At 34.4% G+C, this 21,748-nt stretch overlaps 1 protein-coding gene across 4 annotated transcripts in view; it reads left to right on the top strand.

Annotated features, from left to right (window-relative positions):
• Positions 1-21,748, top strand: part of CADM2 (cell adhesion molecule 2) — a 1,080,890-nt gene that overhangs the window by 743,403 nt on the left and 315,739 nt on the right. Inside the window, exon 1 of one of the 4 annotated variants that reach the window (XM_077994317.1) lies at positions 16,974-17,040. The exons of 2 other annotated variants lie outside the window; for them this stretch is intronic. In XM_077994317.1, the coding sequence (XP_077850443.1) occupies positions 16,974-17,040 (67 nt within the window). Of the gene's footprint in view, positions 1-16,973; positions 17,041-21,748 lie in introns of those variants that run through there. One more of the 4 variants, XM_015129147.3, reaches the window with a different exon arrangement.

Genomic DNA, 21,748 nt, shown 5'->3' with positions numbered 1-21,748 from the left:
GGATGAGATAGTTATAGGAGCTTCTCTGCCTTTAGAATTTCAGACAATTGACTAGCGTTGGAACAGAATTTGGATGGTGATATCTGATGTCTAGATATTTTTCTGTAAAGTACCTGTGTTTTAATATATTTCCTATACTACATCTCAAATCTTTTTAGTACATGGGAAGAATGTAGATACTAAAATAAATAAAGTTACCTTTTACAGTCACCATAATGACATTTCATTGTGAAAGTATAATCTTATTATGTTTTTCTTAATGTTATTGAGGACACAGAACTAAGTGACAATGAACTTGATGTTTGTGGGGGAAGATTGACTGGCCTGAAATATACACAAAGTTTGCATGTGGAAGAATAGTTTTAAAAAAGGTTGTATGTGTGGGACATTTCAGATTATGAGTTTGTTAAAGTTTGTTTATTTGTTTGCTTTAAAAAAAAAAAAAAAAAAAAAAAAACTCCAGCCCTCTCTCTAGGCTTTTGCCTGACACAATGATTAATTTTCATGTAAAATTCTCTCAGTTTTTATTACCCAATAATATTCTCTTTTAGTCAGTGAGAACTAGGAAATTAGTAATAAAATCTGTTTATTATCGTTAGTGAAAATTTAGGTCCCCAAATAACTCAGATCTCTAAATACGTGTTATAAACTTTTCAAACATTGGATATTTTTCAACTTGACTTTTAGGTTGAAAACATCACCAGTGCTTCCAAAACCAAGAATTAAGTTAATGAGTTAAATCAATGTATTAACCTATGTCTAAACATGGTTTTTAGTTTAAAATTTAAACAAAAAAGTTGTTTTTAACAATTTATCTTGGCATTTAAGCAGGCTAAACGGCTATCTTTTTCTGTAAATGTCAGTGAAAAATGTCAACTTTGAACTAGTGACACCATATTACACGGTTGTTTGTGTGTTTTGTTGTGTTACCTACAAGGTTTTCCTTATAGTTTATTTTTCTCTAAGAGGCAGCTCTTTGTTAATATGGCTGTGTACAATTTTCTGACAAGTGCTGAACCTACGCTAACAAAAATGGTTCTAATTTATGATGTGTCAAATTACTGTTCTGCGAGTAGACCTTTTAGGTTGCATTCAGCCTTTAATTTGACTGAATTTAAATGGCATAAAATGCCTTTTAGTTGGGCCTTGGCTGGCATATTATATATCTCATTTCAATGAAAAACATTCACATGCAAATACGGTTTGTTTGGAGTGAGGACAAATGCTCCTATCATGACTGATGGAGCCTTTTGATCACAGTTCTACAAACTGAAACCTTAAAAAAGAAGAGGCTATTTGGACTGGCATCTGCAATCCCATGAATTATTTAGTTCACATTATTCATAAATCTCTTTGAAGAGGAGGTTTTATGAGGTTTTAAGGAGGAGTAGTCATAGTTGTGTTGCCAGCTTCAATGTATGCTGTAAGTGCTGTAAATAGCTGCCTGCATATGAACTCTTTCTTTAAATGTTAAGTATTCTATAGCCTGGAAAGTGTGTTACTTGAGTACTCTAGCAAGTTAATCTCACAGCTCTCCAGAAATGGAATCAGGTGCCCATTCCTCTTTTACTGCATCCACCACTGGGTCTAAAAAGTGGGATGAACACAATGCGGAACATTTCCTGTAGTGTATATTTAGAGGTAGGTACAACAGAGCTACGGAACACCGTTTTTTATTACACCTTCATAGCATAGCAAGATAAAAGACCTCCTTCCTCCAAACACCATGATTCTTTTCTTCTTAGGGCCTTTGCACTGATGCTGTTGTCTGGAAGCACTTCTCTTGCCCCAGATTTCCAAGCAGCTTTTCTTATCTGTGGAAATGATCTTTCTAAAACGTAATCCTGCTGCTGAAGGCATAGTCTTGGTCTTACACTTCTGTTCTATTTAAATATTTGTGTTTTTTTTCCTAGACAATAAAATTCAGGAAAACAGGGACTTGTATCATTTACACTATTTGTTTCAGAACATTATCATATCTGTAATTTATAGTGTTATGTTCAATAAATGGCTTTCCTATTATCTTGATTTGAATTACTCTCAAACTATCGCTCCTAAATGGAACATTGGGTATATTTCACATTCTTTCCAGTTTGCATAGAGAAGTACAACTCCAAAATTGTTTCCACGTCTGAAACATTGATTCAGGAACGTTTACCACAGAACTGCATTTTGAATTTTGAACTTCCTATTTAGGAGTCTTCTGTTGGCTTTGAGTTGGCATAGGGGTGTGACTCATGTTCAGACCTAGTGTTTAGAGCATGAGTCAGAATGCTGAAATATAATTTACTCATTGCATTTTTAAGTAATGCTTCCTAGTTTTAAAATTAATGAAGAGTTGCAGTTTATGCTGCAGAATAGCTGTCTCTCCCCTTCTATTTAGAGTGCTTGGTATTTGATAGTCAATGCTAGGAAGGCAGTTAGACCTGATAACCTTTGATGGTACCTTCTAACTCTGAGATTCTCTGAATCTCTGAAATAATGCCAGGTGGGATTTTAGGCTTAACATAGATTCAAATGCAAATAACCTGAATAAATTTGGTTACTATTTGACTATTTGAAAATCCTGATAATTAATTATATTTTCTTTCTCTATAAATTATATTTTCATGTGAACTATTGGGACTTCTCAACATGTTTATTAGTATCTACGGTAAAGTAGTTTGTAAAATTATGGAAAACAGCATCATGATACAAACATTTTCTTTCTGAATTAAATATATTATTATTCAATAGATAATATGAACCAGTATCTGGGTACTGAAAGTTATGAGGTATGTTTTCAAGGAAAGATCCCGGTGCTGGTACTTTGAAGACTTGGAACATTCTAGATCTTTCTCCTGTGTAGCTGGATAGTATAGAGAAAATCACTTTCTGTCCCCTAATGCCTCAATTCTCACAAACACAATTTGAAATTCACACTGTTTGACTTCAGAGCTTCTTTGTGAATCCTTATAGAATCATAGATATGGAAACATTAAAAAAAACATAAATTCCTTCTTTAACTGTGAGATTCACTAATATCAACTCTAAAAAATGTAGGGCAGAATATTGTAAAGAAAATTTTCTTAAGAATTCATTTTTCATTTAATTTAGTGAAGTTGTTGCTTCTTGTAGGTTTATTATCTTTTCCAATTTATATTCTAGATCACACTGGTGTGTTTGAAAATATCTTTCCTTCAAGGCAATACTATTAACAAGTGAAGATAAAACTTTTTATTTTTCATTTTAAATATGGCTATTATAGATATTCAGTCTCAAAGCAGAATGCTCCAGTTTATGAAACAAAAATAAAACAAACACAAATAATGGCCTATTGTCATTTTTAAGATTAGGTATTTATTAAAATATGAACTGTTACATATTATGATTATCTTACAGATATACATTTAAAACCTTATTACTTTATGAAGCATTTGATATATAAAATGAACATAATGATTACCAGTTGAGCTTTATATTAGAAATCAAAAGCCAGCAGATCACTTACCTGTAGCGTAGTATGATGTAATCTTCCTACCTTCACTCAGTAGCAACTTGAGGTACTGGGAAAATTAGAATCCAGAATATATTTCTGTACTTGACTTGATAGCAAGTATTTTGTTCCTCTCTTCAGTGATGAGACTTATTCCAAATGGCAGTCTTTTGACTATAATTTTAAACTATCTGAATCTATGGTAGTTATAGAATAATATTACTACTAATTTTCTTGAATGAATCATGAAAACTAATTTATGCTTTGCATTCATAATTGTTTTCATCTAGTCTTTCTCCTAAAATATGTGTACTATTCTAGAGATGAAAGACAGTTCATGGCATTCTAAGATATTTGTAACCTTATTTGCTTCCACATATGAAATACAGAGTGGCTTGTTTAGTATATCATAATTATGTAGTTGGTAATTATGAAAGTTTTCATCTCTCTCTGCCATCCACTCTACCGTTTTGTTACCATATTTTAATAATGGACACTGAAATAACTTTTTCTCAAGTGATCTTTTAAACAGAGTGAGTCATAAACTTCCAAAGAAATTTTCCACAAAGCAGAAGATGCTGCCAGTATACCGAATACACTTTCTGAAACTGAACACTTAAGACCATTTTCCCTCTTATTTTCATATGACCTGAGTACTGTTACCTAATGACATCTTACCAATTGAGGCAGATTATGTTTGGAAACTCCTTCCCTCCAAATATTAGAATAATAATTGTAATAATGCCTCACTCAGAATATTTGACTCAGATGAAAAATATGTTTAGTTCAGATCATTCAGATCATGTTAAGCTTTTTTTCCAAAAATATTATTCATGTTTGTTAATACTATATTTGGTACAGAAATCTAGGTCATGTTTGATTTTTATATATAACTTTAAAAATAACTTTTATAATTTTTTTAAGTAAAATATCTTATGTCCCTAAAGTGGGCCAGAATATGGCATATTTACTATGCATTTGCTTGTATGTCTTGCTTGTATGACATCTCAGAGAAATGTCATGTATATTGACCTTACTTTTGTGAATTTCAGATTGAGATGTAGTCATAGGAGATCTTCAGTTGTCCAACATTTATTAATATGCCTTAAATAAAGTGATAATTCCATCTCTTAAAACAGTGGTTTGGTTTGGTTTTGGATTTTTGGAGACTGGAGTTTAACTCTTATCGCCCAGGCTGGAGTGCAAAGGCACGATCTTGGCTCACTGCAACCTCTGCCTCCCGGGTTCAAGCGATTCTCCTGCCTCAACCTCCTAAGTAGCTGGGACTACAGGCTCCCGCCGCCACATGGGGCTATTTTTTTTTGGTATTTTTTAGTAGAGACGGGGTTTCGTCATGTTGGCCGGGCTAGTCTCATACTCCTGACCTCAGGTGATCCGCCCGTCTGGGTCTCCTAGAGTGCTGAGATTACAGGCATGAGCCACCGCGTCCGGCCTAAACCATAGTTTATATCCTACAAACCACTGACTTTATCAATAATATATAGAAATGTTAAATAGAAGGCAGAAGAATGTAAGACAAAAGGATGCACTTAGGCACTCCATAAGACCCACTGGAACCACATAACAATAACTCAGCTCTTACCTACCTACCTACAATTGAATTCTCAATGTGATTTTTCCTCCTGTCACTTGGGTCTATGTGTCAGAGGCCCTTAATTATATTACAGTAAAAACTAGTAAACATCACATCTAAAGAATTTAAATACGACCTTTCTAAATGACCGCATTTTCATCATTTGGTTTATGGAAATGATGGATTATAAATAGGTATCTATGTGCTCTTTGAATTAGCATGCCTTAAATACAAAATACATGTTAAGTATGTGCAATTCTGGACCTTTGCCCCTTTAGTGTGGGTGACTTAGTTTTAGGCAATCATGACCCTACCTGAAGTATACATCTAAATGAGATCAGAGAGTGGCAGTACAGGGAATTTGATATGGTGGCTTTATGTACAACATTCTGGAGGTCACTTTTTATCTTGCTCTAGCTCCTCTTTGGGGAGATTCACTAGAGGCCGGAACCAAGCCGTTCTTGACCATATACTTCTACATACAGAAACTTGCCTTGCCAGCTACACTAAAATGATTTCCTTTGGATCTCCTGGGAATTGAATAAGTTATTTGAAACCACACTGAAGTAGATTAAACCAAATCCCTTAAATTATTCCTAAGCACATTCTCCATTTTCACAGCTTTTTCAGCATTAACTTACTATCTAGTAATAAAGAGTTAGGAAACACTGAATTTATGTTTGCTCAATGACTTCTTGCTTGAACATAATAGGCCAGATCAACACATGATCCTGAGTTTCATATCGCTCTCTACTTAGTAACATCACTTCAAAAGCTAAGTACTTCTCTTATGAAAACTTTTATTTTTTCTGTCAAATTTTGTTTTCTGTTTATCTATTTTGACTTCACCCTATTCTGCTTCTTTTCCCACCTCCTTTTACTCCCTTCATTAAGATGATGCTATAAACCCTTGGGTTCTGGGTAATCCCCAGGTGGTGGTGTCCTCCCTTACATCAATGAATACTAATCATCCCCTATAATCATTACAAAGCTGTTAACAGTCAATAAATGTGCTTACTAGGTGACACTTTAGTTTTCTAATTGCACACCTTTCTCATTACTAATACAGAGTCCAATCATTATTCTTCCTGTAAAAAAAAATTATCAGTGGTATAATATACATTTATACTTTAAATAATATATACATTTATAAATATGTATATAATTATACATTTATGTGATTCTACAAAATGGTATTCTCTATACACACATATATATGTATATACATAGGGAGACAATGTTTATGACACATGATTTTTTACATGTCACCTTCTGCCTTGGCATAGAAAGTCTTAACGGTAGATGCCACTCCACTGTTGATTCTACGTGACAGTCACGTCAATCTGAGACCTTTATTGGCTCAAAAATTTTTCAAAGAAGCATTATTTTGCTTTAGTATTTTACCAATACCAATTATGAGCAAAAAGTATTATTGATTTTGCATACATTTAAATCAGTAAAATAGAATGCATTTTAAAATAGATTAGTGAGTAAAAATTTCAAATTAGGGTAGTAACTAATTAGAATAAAAAATTATAACATCCTGAAAATAAAAGATGTGATGAATCTCACTGATTTTAGAAGTTAGTTTTTTTTATTATTTTTGTTTTTATTATACTTTAAGTTCTGGGATACATGTGCAGAACGTGCAAGTTTGTTACATAGGTATACACGTGCCATGGTGGTTTGCTTCAACCATCAACCTGTCATCCACATTAGGTATTTCTCTTAATGCTATCCCTCCCCTTTCCCTGAGACTTTGCTGAAGTTGCTTATCAGATTAAGGATGCTGGGGGCTGAAATGAGGGGCTTTTCTAAATATACCATCATGTCATCTGCGCACAGAGATAATATGACTTCCTCTCTTCTTATTTGAATACACTTTCTTTCTTTCTCTTGCCTGATTGTTCTGGCTAGAACTTCCAACACTATGTTGAATATGGTGAGAGAGAGCATCCTTGTTTTGTGCCAGTTTTCAAAGGGAATGATCCTAGCTTTTGTCCATTTAGGATGATATTGGCTATGGGTCATAAATAGTTCTTATTATTTTGAGATGTATTCCTTCGATACCTAGTTTACTGGGTGTTTTTAGCATGAAGCGTTGTTGAATTTTATCGAAGGACTTTTCTGCATCTATTGAGATAATCATGTGGTTTTGTGGGGTTTTTTGTTTGTTTGTTTTTTGGAGACAGACTTGTGCTCTTGTCACCCAGGCTGGAGTGCAACGGCACTATTGTGGCTCACTGCAACCTCTGCCTCCCAGTTTCAAACATTTCTCCTGCCTCAGCCTCCCAAGTATCTGTAATTACAGGCATCTGCCACCATGCCTGGCTAATTTTTTTGTGTGTTTTCAGTAGAGATGGGGTTTCACCATGTTGGTCAGGCTGGTCTTGAACTCCTGACTTCAGGTGATCTGCCCACTTAGGCCTCCCAAAATGCTGGGATTACAGATGTAAGCCACCACGTCCAGACAGAAGTTAGTTTTTTAAGGATGTGTCAATAAATATTTCTCACACCTAATAGTGTTCGTGTCATTGGTAACACATTCTAAACTATGTATATTGTATGTATATATAACCCATAAAAATTAGCCATTGAGAATATGGGGGATAACATAAAATGAGATAAATCATCAACACTCTATTATGTTCCAGTTATAGATTTAGGGTATTTCTAAAATAGCTTTTTGGATTAGTAATGTAGACATAAAATATAACTTCAAAGGTTGCCCATGTACTTTAGTTATTGAGAACCTTTTATACCTGTACTTCCTTAAGGCTTTCATAATAATAAATGGCTGAAACATCTAAGGGTTTGCATTTATCTTACATAGTCTCTTTTAGAGGCATGAGTTTAAATTCTATTCTTTGCTTGAAAACGTCCCTCTGTAACTATTGGGGCAAAAGTCATAATCTTAACAAGGAAATTGTGAAATATAGCATAAGAAAAAGAGATTTAAAATTGGTACTGACTCGTGAACTTTAAAGAGATCCTTGAAAGCAAAAGGAATAAATATAGAAAAAGATCATGTAAACATTTTATGTATAAACTATTTATACTACAAGCATGGAGACAGTAGAGTGAAAAAATTTTAATACAAAATATGAGTTATTTTGCTATGTATAATTCAGTATATATAAAGTGAAAAAACAGGGAAAATAAGTAATTATATAGATTTTTTAAATCTCAAAATACACACAAATAAAGTAGGTAAAAGCTTACAATAAAGTTCTGTTACACCTCTATGGAAACAAAATATTTATTTTATAGAGGAAATTATTGGTATTTTATTTATTTATTTATTTATTTATTTTTTTATTTATTTATTTTGAGATAGAGTCTCACTCTGTCACCCAGACTGGAGTGCAGTGGCACAATCTCAGCTCACTGCAACCTTCACTTTTTGGGTTCAAGCCATTCTCCTGTCTCAACCTCCCAAGTAGTTGGGATTACAGGCTCCCACAGCCACGCCCAGCTAACTTTTGTATTTTTAGTAGATGTGAGGTTTCACCATATTGGTCAGGGTGGTAATATTCCTTGTTCTTAAGAAAGAATTTCATAGCCAAAGTTACTTTCATTTTGCTTGCTTGTGTTGCACATACTGTAAGTAATTTACACATATGATAAATTGACCTTGTTCTATGCAATTATCAATAGGTAGCAAACACTACACTGTTTTATATATACTATCATATTAAATCATAGGAAAAGATGTGTTCAGAAATTGTAATACAGTTTACCCTTGAACAACATGGGGGTTAGGGCCACTGACTCCCCAGTGCAGTCAAAAATTCAAGGATAACTCCTAACTCCCCAATACCTTAACTACTAATAGCCTGCTGTTGACTGGAAGCCTTATTGATAACATAAAGTGTGAATTCACACATATTTTATATATGTATCATATAGTGTATTCTTAAAGTAAGCTAGAGATTGGAAAATGTTAATAAGAGAACTATAAGGAGGATAAAATATATTTACTCTTCATTAAGTGGGGGTGGATAATTATAGGGATCTAACTCCTCATCCCATTCACGTTGATTACGCTGAAGAGGAGGAGGAAAAGAAGGGATTGGCTAATCTATCTCAGGGATGGCAGAGGCAGGAGAAAATCTGCATGTACGTGGGCTCATGCAGTTCAAATCTATATTGCTCCCTGATCAACTGCACCTAAAACAGAAAAACATTCAAGTTTTATTTAAATATATAAAACATTTTAGCCATTTTTTACTATCAAAAATTTCAAACACATACAAACATAGGAAGAAAATGCACTAAACATAGTGTGGGGTCCAGCCCTACAGGGCCTGTGGGTTTTTCTCTTTGTGTGCGGAGAGGAGAGATGGTAGAAATAAAGACACAAGACAAAGAGACAGAAAAGAAGACAGCTGGGCCCAGGGGACCACTACCACCAAGGCGCGGAGACCAGTAGTGGCTCCGAATGCCTGGCCGCGCTGTTATTTATTGTATACAAGGCAAGAGGGCAGGGTAAGGAGTGTGAGTCGTCTCCAATGCTAGGTAAGGTCACGTGTCCACTGAACAGGGGGCCCTTCCCTATTTGGTAGCCCAGGCGGGGAGAGAGAGAGAGAGGACAGCTTATGTCATTATTTATTCTATGTATTTCTCGGAGAGATCAAAGACTTTAATACTCTCACTATTTCTGCTACTGCTATCTAGAAGGCAGAGGCAGGTGTACAGGGTAGAACGTGAAAGCGGACCAGGAGCGTGACTGCTGAAACACAGCATCACAGGGAGACGGTCAGGCGTCCGGGTGGCTGCGGGTGGGCCTGACCCATGTCAGGCCTTCCACAAGAGGTGGTGGAGCAGAGTCTTCTCTGACTCCCCCCGAGAAAGGAAGACTCCCTTTCCCGGTCTACTAAGTAAGGGGTACCTTCCCAGGCACTGGCACCACCGCTAGACCAAGGTCGGCTAAGGAACGGGTGCCTTCCCAGGCGCTGTCCTTACCGCTAGGCCAAGGAGCCCTCTAGTGACCCTGTCTCGGGCGAACAGAGGGCTCATCCTTCTGGTCACCTCTCACCGTGTGCCTTCAGCTCCTCTCTCTCTGTATGGCCTGGCTTTTCCCAGGTTGTAATTGTAGAACGAAGATTATTATAATATTGGGACAAAGAGTAATGGTACAAACTAATGATTAATGATATTCATATGTAATCATATCTATAATCTATTTTTAGTATAACTATTTTTACTGTATATATTTTTTTTTATTAAGCTGGAACAGTTTGTGCCTTCCGTCTCTTGCCTCAGCACCTGGGTGGCTTCCCGCCCACATGTAATGCATCCCCAGATTATCGTGAAATGGCTTTTCACAAGCTTTTAATTTTGTAAAGAAAAGACGTGAAAAATATAGTCACATACTATTATCCTTTCTAAATATTAGCAATAATTTCCTAACACTATGAAGTATCTAAAGCTCAACTCAAGAGCCACAGTTGTCTGCACATGGTAATTAATTGATGTGTCTTTTAGGTTTCTCCTCTAACTGGTATTTTTTTTTTTTTTTTTTTTTGGCCATGAAATTTATTTGCTAAAGGAAGCAAATGGCAAAATTGTGTGTTATTTCTCACATTCATTATTTTACTCATGGCCTCATTTGACTATTTTTTTGTCCCCTGTATTTGTTGGACTTTGGAAGTTCAATGTAGAGACATAGTGCTATCCAGGTTTCATTATTTTGGAAACATTCTTCTTATGTGGTGGTGTGTCCATCCAGGAGGAGGCATATAATATCTGGTAGATTCCCTTTTACTGATATTACCTGAATGGTAATCATTGCCTAAATATAAGTACTTGTTAAAACTGCAGAATGGTGATTTTCTAATTCTTTTATTTCCTCTTTATTTAGTAGCTGGAGTGTTTCCATTAAGAGTTATTTCCATCTATCCAATCTTTGGCTACTCTGGGTATAACTCCATAGCAAGTGTTTCTTTCTAAAACATTTTAAACCATTTTTACACTTTTTTCCTAGTATGATATTTGTGTGATCATTAAGAAAAAACAAAAACTAGTGAACGAAATTAAATTCACACTTTTTCAAGTCTTTGAATTGTAATGCAGCTTAGAAGAAAACCTAGTACTTAGACAATGTTAGGTGATAGTTAAGAAAGATGTTATTTTAGTAAGTTTCATGTGATTAGTGAAAAAATGTGTTTAACCTTGTGTTTGATGATTAAAGAAAGAAAACGAAAAGAGGAGAAAAGGTAGGTGTTTATCTAGCCCTGTACAGCAGATATTTTAATTTCTGTGTCTTGAAACACAGTAACAATGTACTATCTGATAAATAAGATGTAGTAGCATTTCCCCTTTTCAAATCAGTGTTATTTCAATCATAAAGGAATCAAAATCATTGGTTTCTTGATTAACATTACTATGTTATATAATAGCTAATGGTTACTACATTTTGACGTAGTCGATTTTAAAACATATATGTTCAGAAGTGTGGGGTTTTTTTTTTCTTCTCGTAAATTCACCACTGAAGTGCTTTGTAGTCCAGAAATGGCATTCCTCCTCTCTGAAGCACAGTTTTGTTACATGATTGATCTCATTGTTTTCACTGTATTTATTCTGGGAAGTAGTGGCAATGCCACTGTCTTCCATTTTAATAATTTGTACTGTGTACTATAAGGGTAACTTTTTATATATAAAAACTTTATACTGCACAGCATCTGCCAATGGCAATGTTTTCTTTTGTTTGTTTTGTTTGACTGCAAATACATTTGAAACAAAGGAAACATCTAATATATCTGAATATGAAGTTGTTATGGGATCTTTGATGTGTCACTTTTCTGGTCAGAAATTTCTGTGGCTAGTGGCACCTTTCCTGTGTTTTCCTCACGTCTGCTGGGCTCATTTTGCTCACTTGACCTGGCAGGCTGCACTCGGCTCACACTACACTACTGGCCTGGGTCTCATGAGTGCCAAGGGCGAGTGAGGTGTGGAATGGTGAGGGGTGTGTGAGTGAGATGGGATCCAGACACTGTGCACAGTCAGACATGCTAGGTGCTCCAGTGGGGTGGGGGCAGTTCCAGGTGCCAGCATGGGCACCAGCTCTCCATGAGGCTGCAGCTAGACCAGGTGCACCACAAGAAGCTTCCACAGCTGGCACCAGGAAACATGGTAGTGCCTGGAAGCTTGGAGACTCTAGGAACTGCAGTGCCCCAAAGAGGGAGCCACAGCCCTGGCCTGGGGTGCTCCCAGGTCTTGGCTCCCCGAAGGGCTACAGTTCTTCTTTTCTTGTCTTCTCCCACAATGTGGCAAGCAAGGGGCATGTCTCAGCCCTGTGTGTGTTACAGCTCTTTCAGCCTCATTTGCTGGGCCCTGAATTCTTGTTCTGCACCCAGGAAGAATGAGACGTGCAGAAACATGGAGGGTGAGCAAGTTGAGGAGGAGCATTATTGAGTGACAATAAGTCAGAGGAGGCCCTGGAGGGGGTAGTTCCTGTCTGCAGGCAGGTTGTGACATGGCGTGTTCAGCTCTCAGCAAAGAAGAGGCCCTGGAGTGAGGAGCTCCTCTCTGCAGTTGGTCTTCCTGACCTCTGCAGCTCTCAGCAGAGGGGAAGCCCTGGAGTGAGGAGCTCCTCTCTGTAACTGGTTATCCTGATGTCTGCTACTCTTAGCAGAGAGGAGACCCTGGAGTGGGTAGCTCCTCTCTGCAGCTGTTGCAATGGCAGTGGCTGCTCTACATGGGCTGCTGCTGCCATCAAAGTCATAGATGTCGGGATCTCTGTCTCTTTAAAAAAATCTAAGCTTTAACTCTATTGCCTCCTCTTTTAAGAAAAAATGGTCCCTTATCTAGAAATTTTTGCTTAGGAGGAAGGATAACAGACACAAGGTCCAAATCATAATATTTCAATAAAATTCTACCTAATCTGAAAATACAAAGATCCATAGTGCTTTAGCTCTTTCTGAGTAAATACCAGTGATGTCTTTGCTAACTATTTACGAAATGTTTCATTGATGAATAACTTTCTAACAAATACTTCTAAAGGCAGCAGCAAATCCAGTAAGCTCTATATTACCCATATATTGCAAATACTGTTCAAAATATATGACCCTTTTGTTATGACAGTAAATGTTAAAAGAAGAAGCAAGAATAAAAGAATAGCAAAGATGTGACTAGTCATATCGGTCTTGAGATGGGTGAAATTTATCTAATCTCTTCTGAGAATGCCTTCATAGCCTATTAATAGTCCCTGATCTCCATTTCAAGAAATGTGGCTTAAGAGTCTCTAATTCTTTGAGAAAACATTAGTTAGCGATACATCTTCCAAAGAGCCAGACAAGTGTCTAATTTAAACCTGACTAATCAAAACAGTAACATAGTCAATTATATTTGTACTTTATGATTATTTGTATTTATGTTTTTTCAGATAAACTTTATTAATATAATGACTAACATTCACTAACCCTTCAGCATTCCTACATAAGTAGCTATGGTAATTATTTTATTATTCACATGATTTTTCCTCACATATATGTACATGTTTTCACAAAACTAATTATGTGAAATCAATATTATAATTGTCAGTATTTACAATTTTTATATTATAACTAACAATCTCTGAAAAAAGTAGTATGAATAATTGTGTTATAGTAACAACTTGCTGTTTTTATTATAAAGACAAAAAATGGTGTCATATCTAAAATTTTTCTCTGGTCAAAGTATCTTTAATTCTGTTCTTTTTGTTTTATCTATAAACAGTTAAATTGCATTTTTAAGATAATTTTCAGTCACTTGGGGTGGTATACAATGTGCACTTTACAATTGACTTATAATTGGACTATGCTGACAATGGAAAGTCTTACAAGTATTGAACATGACATTCATGACAGTATTCCTGTCATCTTGGCTTCTTTTATTGAATATGCAGAGAATTATAATTGGGCTAACAAGCCTGATAGCCTGGCCTCTTCCCAATTGTATTAACCTAGTCTAGTATTAGCTGCCTGAACACACACAGAAACAGGCAGAGCTTTTGTTTTTCTGTTTTTCTTTCTATTCTATGTTGGTACCTACCTAATAATCAAAGAATAAAATCCTCTGTCTTCATACAATGTTTGAGAATTGTCAATAACATATCTCCAATCAACTGATAAATGTAAAGATTTGCTGTAGCCATCATTATTTCACTAACTTATAATAAAATCATTTCTTATAAAAGATTGGTTGTATCTGTTACATGTTAGATGCTAATTAATTATTATTGCTCCAAACCTTTATAAGGTTTTGGCATGTTTTCTTGAATTCATGCTAAAATTTTTCAAGTGATGAATTTGAGTTTGAAGCAAATTTTTTCTTCAAATGAGCAAGTCAATTTATTGATGCATTGTAATCTTTCCTTTGAGATTGAGACAAACATTATTTTAGCGTAATCTAAAAATAACTCATTCAGGTTTGTGTAGTCTTAAAAACAATACACAAAAAACCATAAGTAAATGAAAAAAAAAAGGAAAATAATTTTAAATTGTTTTCACTTAAAATCCACTAACATTTTACCAAGGAATCCCATTAAAAACAAATAGTAGGTAAAGTTAAATAAACCAATTTACGGTTTTAAAGATATAAAGAATTTGTAGTGTATCAGTTGTTTGAAACAGTAGATTCTGTGCTTTACTTTCTCTCTTCGTTTTTTTTTCTCTTTTTCTAGTTACCTCTTATTTTAGAGCATGCAATATACTTGTACACTTTCTCTCCAAATATTTCCAACTCTTCCATTTTCAATATTTAAGTATTCATCTTTATCCAGGATTTTCTAAGTAGAAATGTGAAAACAATCTGGAAATTTATGTACTGAAGACATAAAGCACTACTACAGTGCGTAAGAGATATTCCATAAAGATGTGTGTTGCAAAACTGTTATTAGCAAAAAACCAAAATACAACAAGATGCCCCCAAACCACAAACCTGTTGATAATATGAAATAGTTCCATACTTCATATAAACAACAGAAAAATATGCGACTACTAAAATGAATAAGTTAGCACTCTGTATTAACCTGGAAAATGTAGGAAAAGCAGACTGCAAATTAATGTGTATAGTAAAATCTTGTTCTGGAAACAAAATGCACACAATTTTTTTTAGGTTTTTATAAAAACTGCAAATTTTATTTTTTAACATTAAGAAATTGCTGGCATTGATTATCTCAGATGCTGACATTGGAAAGGAAGAGGGGATGTTGTTTACTTTAATATATTACCTGTAATTTTTGAGGTATATCAATTTTGTACTTAAACAACTAAGCCGAAACATTACATTCATTAAAGGAATGTAGATGATTGATGAAATTCAATTTTAAAACTTAAGTTTTGATATTAAACATTTCAGTGGGCTTTAAATTTTATGAATTATTGCATCATAAGTAGTAAAAAGATCACAGAACAGCTAATAGTTACACTTTGAATTTTAAGTTACTTTAAAAAAAAACTTCACAATAATATTGTAAGTAGTTGCCTACTTCGCCTATGTCCATTTGAAAACTGTGGAATGAAAGAGTTTGAATGGATCAAGGACTTAAGCCAGATTTCTTAAAATAATTTTGCTTTTGCTTAAGATGTTTTTGTCTGGTAAAAAAAATATTATTTTAAAAATAGGATGTTCATTTTAAAATAAACTAGTAGAAGATATGCAAATAGTAAGGCAGTTTTCGTTATTGTGGATGAAAACGAAAATTATCTGTAAGTAGCCTGGTATGTACACAGACTTTCTAAATTTTTTTTAGCTCTAGGCAACTTGAAAGAAGGAAGTGGAAATTAGAAGTTTTCATGTGTAGTTCATAATTACTAGATCTAAAATCTATGTTAAATTTTACTAAAGGTCAGTCCACGAAACTAGAGACTGAGCATTTCCCAATTAGGAGATGGACTACTTCCTCTTTAACATCATTTAGAAAGCCAAAACACATCCCTGTTTTGTCAATCTTCATTTTTACATAGTAAGTCAAAGTAGACTATATCACTTCAAAAGTATTTAGAGGTATCTAATTATGCATTTTGAACAGAAGTTTTCCTTTGAGTAAGGGACTGTCCTGTAGGACTATTCTAATTTTCTTGTTAACTTTACTTCTGCTTTAAATAATGTTTACCACTAGATATAAGCTTACACTTGAACTGATTAATGGAAATGATGCCATTTAAAGTAATACAGTTTTCTATTCTCATGGTTATGTGGTCAACTGAGTACCAAAATAGCTGGAGTTTAATGAATCATATAATTTTTATTTGGCTTTGTAGAGCTGATGCTTGCAATTTAGTGGATGAATCAGTTCCTTAAATCCCAATAGCTTAAGGTAGTATTTTACAGCACAGATTCTAGAGTCAGATACACCCAGAATCAAATCCCAGATTTGCTTCTTTCCAGATTTGTCATCTTCAGCAAGTAATTTGACCTTCCTCAGTCCCAGTTTCCACATCTATGAGGCAAGGACAACAAAACTTAACTCTCACAATTGTCATTATTAAGTGGTAGATGTGTGGAAAGTCAGTCTCTGGCATTTAGCAAGCACTCAAATAATGGAAGTGGCCTGCTTTTCTAGTTATTCAAATATCATGGAGTTATAATCTGATTATTAATAGTATTAAGTATATTTAAACTATATATAGTTTTAATTGATTATTAAATACAATTTAGAGTTAAGAAGAACTTAAAGAAGTTATAAATTCCATTAAAGGAATATGATGACTTGAAATGTTTGGAATGTGTAGTACATGGCTCCTGTCTGCTCTTACTTTTTCTTACTCAAGGATCTTAACCATAACAGTAATGAAATGTAACAATTGTCATTTTCTTTCTTAGGCTGTTGATCATGTAATCACAAATGTACTCTTTAGACTTTAATAGCAATAACATCTCTGCTTTCTTACTAGTTAGAGAATCTGTCTAACATCTAATATGTTTGTTCTCTTCTTGTGCAACCTTTCCTTGGCACCAGCGGCTGCTTCAAAGAATAAAGTTAAAGGTGAGCTCCTGTTTATTGTGCATGACTCATCCTCATTCATTTTTCTGCTCAGTCTTCTAAGTTCTCTTAAATGATAGAACCAGTTCTGTTGGTGATAATGCTATTTCAGTGTATAGATATTATTCATAAATTCCTACAAATACAAATATCAGTTATTTCAGTTATCCAGTTTCTGAGACATGTTTGCATGGTTGTTTGTGAGTTTGTTTTCTTGTTTCACTTCCCACTTTATTCCTAAGTATTTCAAAGTGGAATAAAGTGCTTTTTCTGCACTAATATTTTGCATGTGGACCTTAGTTTCTTTGATAAAATTGAGAATTGGATAAAATACAGCATAAAATAAAACTGACGGAAAGTCTCAAAATTGAGTATGCTTTTATAGAATTAGGTGAAAATAAAATTTAATCTTCTAAAAACTGAATATTATAAGCTATCGATTTCTATTTATGATTTTTTTTTCATTTTTAGTTGCATTAAGTTTGACTTTGCTAGAAACCTAAAAATGTATTTTCATGATAAAGGATGCACATGTCCAATGCTGAACATAAAGAAAAAGGCTTTTGGCTCCATATGTCCTAGTTTTTATGAGTCTGAAAAATTCAAATCTATGTATGATACTGTATCATAGACCTATCATTTATGTATTTCAATTTCATTCTGTTTAGAGCAGTCTACATACTTAAAAATCTTTTTTGCTTTTGCTTCTTAAATAGCAAAAAAGCATTTTTTTTTTCTCTTTTGGTTCCGGGTTCTAGTTTTACAGCTAGTTTTAATACTATGGCATATGCTATCTTTGAAGTGTTAACCGCTCCCTATTTATAAGGTCAAGCCTTTATTATGCAAGTAATATTGTCATAGCAATGTATTTGCTTATAGAATACGAAATATGTAAAGGAGGAGATGGCAAATTTATTGTCACCTTTCTTATAGCTTACCTAGCCTTGTTTCCTGTTCTAGTAAATGTAGTGGAAAATCAGCCAATCCTTGCCACGGCAATTTTCTGTCTTGCTGTGAACAAAATAAATATATTCACAGCAATTCAGAAATTATTTGATAATGAATACATATCTATAAATGTATAAGCACAATATGTTTATATAATAAAAGGATTAGAAGTGTAGTTTTAGGAATGAGGAATTAAAAACTCTACACATTGTATCAGCTCTAGGGTATAGCATATGAGTGTAAAGGGAACCAGGGGAGATGCATATCAGCACTGGAAGTGTCAGAGACCACTTTACGTAGGAGGCGGAGCTTGAAATGGCTCTTGAAGGATGGATAGGCTGTACACAGAAAAAAGTAGTATATTTTTAAAAAGAATTAGAAAGGCTAACTAAAGGTCTGCAAACAGGAATGAATACAGTCTAGTGTAGCGAGAAAATCTTTTGAATGAAACCTTGTACTTTTATAAGAAAGTGGAGAAAAATGAATTTGAAGATGATGCAATAGACAATGGAGTGATTATGAGTCATTACAGTATATGATCACATAAAACCTCTAGTAATCAATTACTCTCCAAAACAATGGAAAATAATTTGAATTATAATATGCAGGCTGCTAAGTATTAAATATGGAAAAGCCACTTCATCATTGGAGGATTATGGTCATAAATTATATTACAGGTATCTCTCAAGTCATTTCAGGACTCAAGCTGGCTAGAATTTTATAATGCAGACGTATTTCTGTATCCAATTTAGTACCTTCCACACTTCCATCCCTAGTGTTCCACACTTAGCCATTTTATTTGACTCTCTTCTTTCTACTTGTATACTAGCCTGCAGTGGCCTTAGCCCATAGTTTTGCCCATGCTTGTATTTTTGCATCTACAAGGCAAGCAATGACACTTTCAAAAATTAATTATGCCTCAAGTGGGAACTGAAATTTTATTTCTAACCATTGCTGAAGAAAGATGTAGATATTATGTAGAGATGATAGAAAGAATTACTCAGTGATTTTTTGGTCCAATTTCTATATGAAGGCAAATGGTCTTCAAATAGAAAAGAAAATGTGGATAAGAGGAAAATAAAACCCAAGATAATATAAGAGCAGATGGTTGCTTCAGAATAGTTCATTTCTCCTGGCCCAGAAAAAGTGCTTACCAGGGAACTGGGAGAAATTTTAAAGAGGATTATATCTCATTTATCTATCCTTATGGAATCATGCAAATGTGGAAAGTTTCTGGAATACTGGAGAGAGGAATGTGTTCTGATTTTTTGTAAGGAGTAATGATTTCATTTCCAGTAACCATAGACTGGTCAATTTTACATCTATTTCCCAGTAAGATTGTTAAACACTCTTAAAACAACAGTTTGTGGGTATTTAGGTTAAAACAGAGTTCATTGAGAATCAATCATTATTAGTAATAGCATAGGAAATTACCCCTTCTTTTTTTAAAAGTGAATTACTGAACCAGTATAGGAGGGCAGTAGCATAAACATGTCTGAATTTTATCAAATAATGTAGCAACTAGCTCTTTATTTATTTCTGTAGAAACCGTTATTCTGAAGATCACTGATTATTCTCCAATGGCCAAATCCAATGGTGGTTTCTCAATCCTCATATTGCTTTTTTTTTTCTCCTGATGAACATATATTATTTCTTTTGATTTCACATTTCCTTTGGTTTCAGTGGCACTGTACATACTTCATTTTTTAAAACTTCTCTTTGCCTCTTTCTCTCTCCATTTATATCTTGTTCTGAAATATAGATTTTATTCAGGTTGTCTTTGATTCGTGAAAAGATCAACTATTGTAGTTCAGCTTTCCACACTGCCTTTGAGAGATAAACTTCACTTCTTACAAAATAAAGAATGGGGCCATTTTCAAGATAATTGTGTACCTGCCACCAACCACTCTCGCTATTGTCTGTCCAGAGGAACATACATGACCCAGTCGAGTTGCTTCTCAGAAAACTTAGAACTGGGAAAGGGGTAGAGAGAGAGGGAAAAGTCAAGGAGCTCAGACAAAGAAGCAGAGATGGTTGATCAGCTCTGTTACTCTTCACGCGTACATGTTGTATGTGGATTTAATCAAATGAATTAAGCTTGAGAAATGCCACAAGAAGGAAGGAGGACTATATGAAGAGTGAGAGATTGAGGGAGTACTGGTGCACACGCCTCTTATTCTAGCATATTGCGAAGAGTCTATTTTATCTTTACGCTTTGGATCTATGACACAGGTGTCTTTTAATAAAAAATTCTTGATAGGTTTCTCGTGCTTAGAATCAAAAGAGAAATAATATAAATGTTTTCTTCCTAAGGGTTTTTTCATTGATTTTGTTATACTTTTCTGAACTTGATTTTACTACTAAGCTTTTGTCTGATATTTTCATCACCCTGCTGAATATTTTCACTTTAATATTAGAAACTGATATCCTTATTTATTTACTTATTTTACAACTAAGAACCCTCTGGGATTGCTATATCTTCTCATGACACCAATATTAGTCCAGTTTTCTAAGTTTAAAAGATTTGAAAATATTTAACTTCTCTTTCTTAATGGCCCTCACATCCAATCAATTATCAACTTGTCCTGATTTTATCCCTATAGTGTCTTTTGCATGGATCCTTATTCTTTGAATCTCTCATTCCTGGTCGGGTGCAGTGGCTCATGCCTGTAATCCTAGCACTTTGGGAGGCCAAGGTGGGTGAATCACTCGAGGTCAGAAATTCGATATCAGCCTGGCCAACATGGTGAAATCCCATTTCTACTAAAAATACAAAAATTAGGCAGGTGTGGTGACAAGCCCCTGTAATCCCAGCTACTCAGGAGGCTGAAGCAGGAGAATCTCTTGACCCAGGGAGGCAGAGCCTGTAGTGAGCTGAGATTCCGCCACTGCACTCCAGCCTGGGTAACAGAGGGAGACTCTGTCTAAAAATAATAATAATAATAATGATAATAAAACAAAAAAGCTCATTTCTCAGAGCTTGCCTGAAATAGTTTCTAATTTGTCTCCTGATTCAATTCTCAACATGCTGCATTTGATATACAAATCTATCCTACATTTGTGTATCATGCTGAATTTTAACAAGACCCTCAATGCTTTGTCACTTAGAGGAGAAAGGTACTTTAAAGTAGTCTTAAAATTTATTTGTATAAAATAATTTTATTTCACTCTGTTATGCATTTATAAAAATAGGCTAAATATATCTTAATGATTGTTCCAAAATGTTACAATATTTTAAATAGCTTTAACCCAGAAAAAAATATTTTTAGTCTTTAATCCTGATTTGGGGGCTTTATTTTTATTCAAAAGTTGGCAACTATAGTTTTATGCTATTTCTAGAATGCCAGCTTTTAGATACTATTTTCAAAGTGAATGTCTTAAATCTCAACAATCATGTAATCATTATTCAGTGCTCAAATAAAAATTAACATAATTATTCTGACTTTGCTTAAGAATTAAGATAATGCAGAGCCCTTAGCTATCTAAATTGAGATATATATGGTTCAAAGGAGAATCAGTATTTCAATTTGCTAGGTTTATTAAGTAATAGTCATACATAATATTATCACATAAATGATTTATTCATGTGAGAATATTATAAATCTGCTATAAAGCCAAAATATGACATTTGGAATCCCAGGCTACCCATCATACGATAATTTTTGGAGGTGAATTGAAAGGCATGTAAGAGGTTGAAGTTGAGACATTGCTTCAAACTATTTTGCGATTTTATCTTAAGTCAAATGCCTATATTTTAATTTGT

This window comes from Macaca mulatta, chromosome 2 (assembly GCF_049350105.2).
Source record: "Macaca mulatta isolate MMU2019108-1 chromosome 2, T2T-MMU8v2.0, whole genome shotgun sequence".
NCBI classification, from domain to species: Eukaryota; Metazoa; Chordata; class Mammalia; order Primates; family Cercopithecidae; genus Macaca; species Macaca mulatta.
This window is presented reverse-complemented; position numbering and strand designations above follow the sequence as displayed.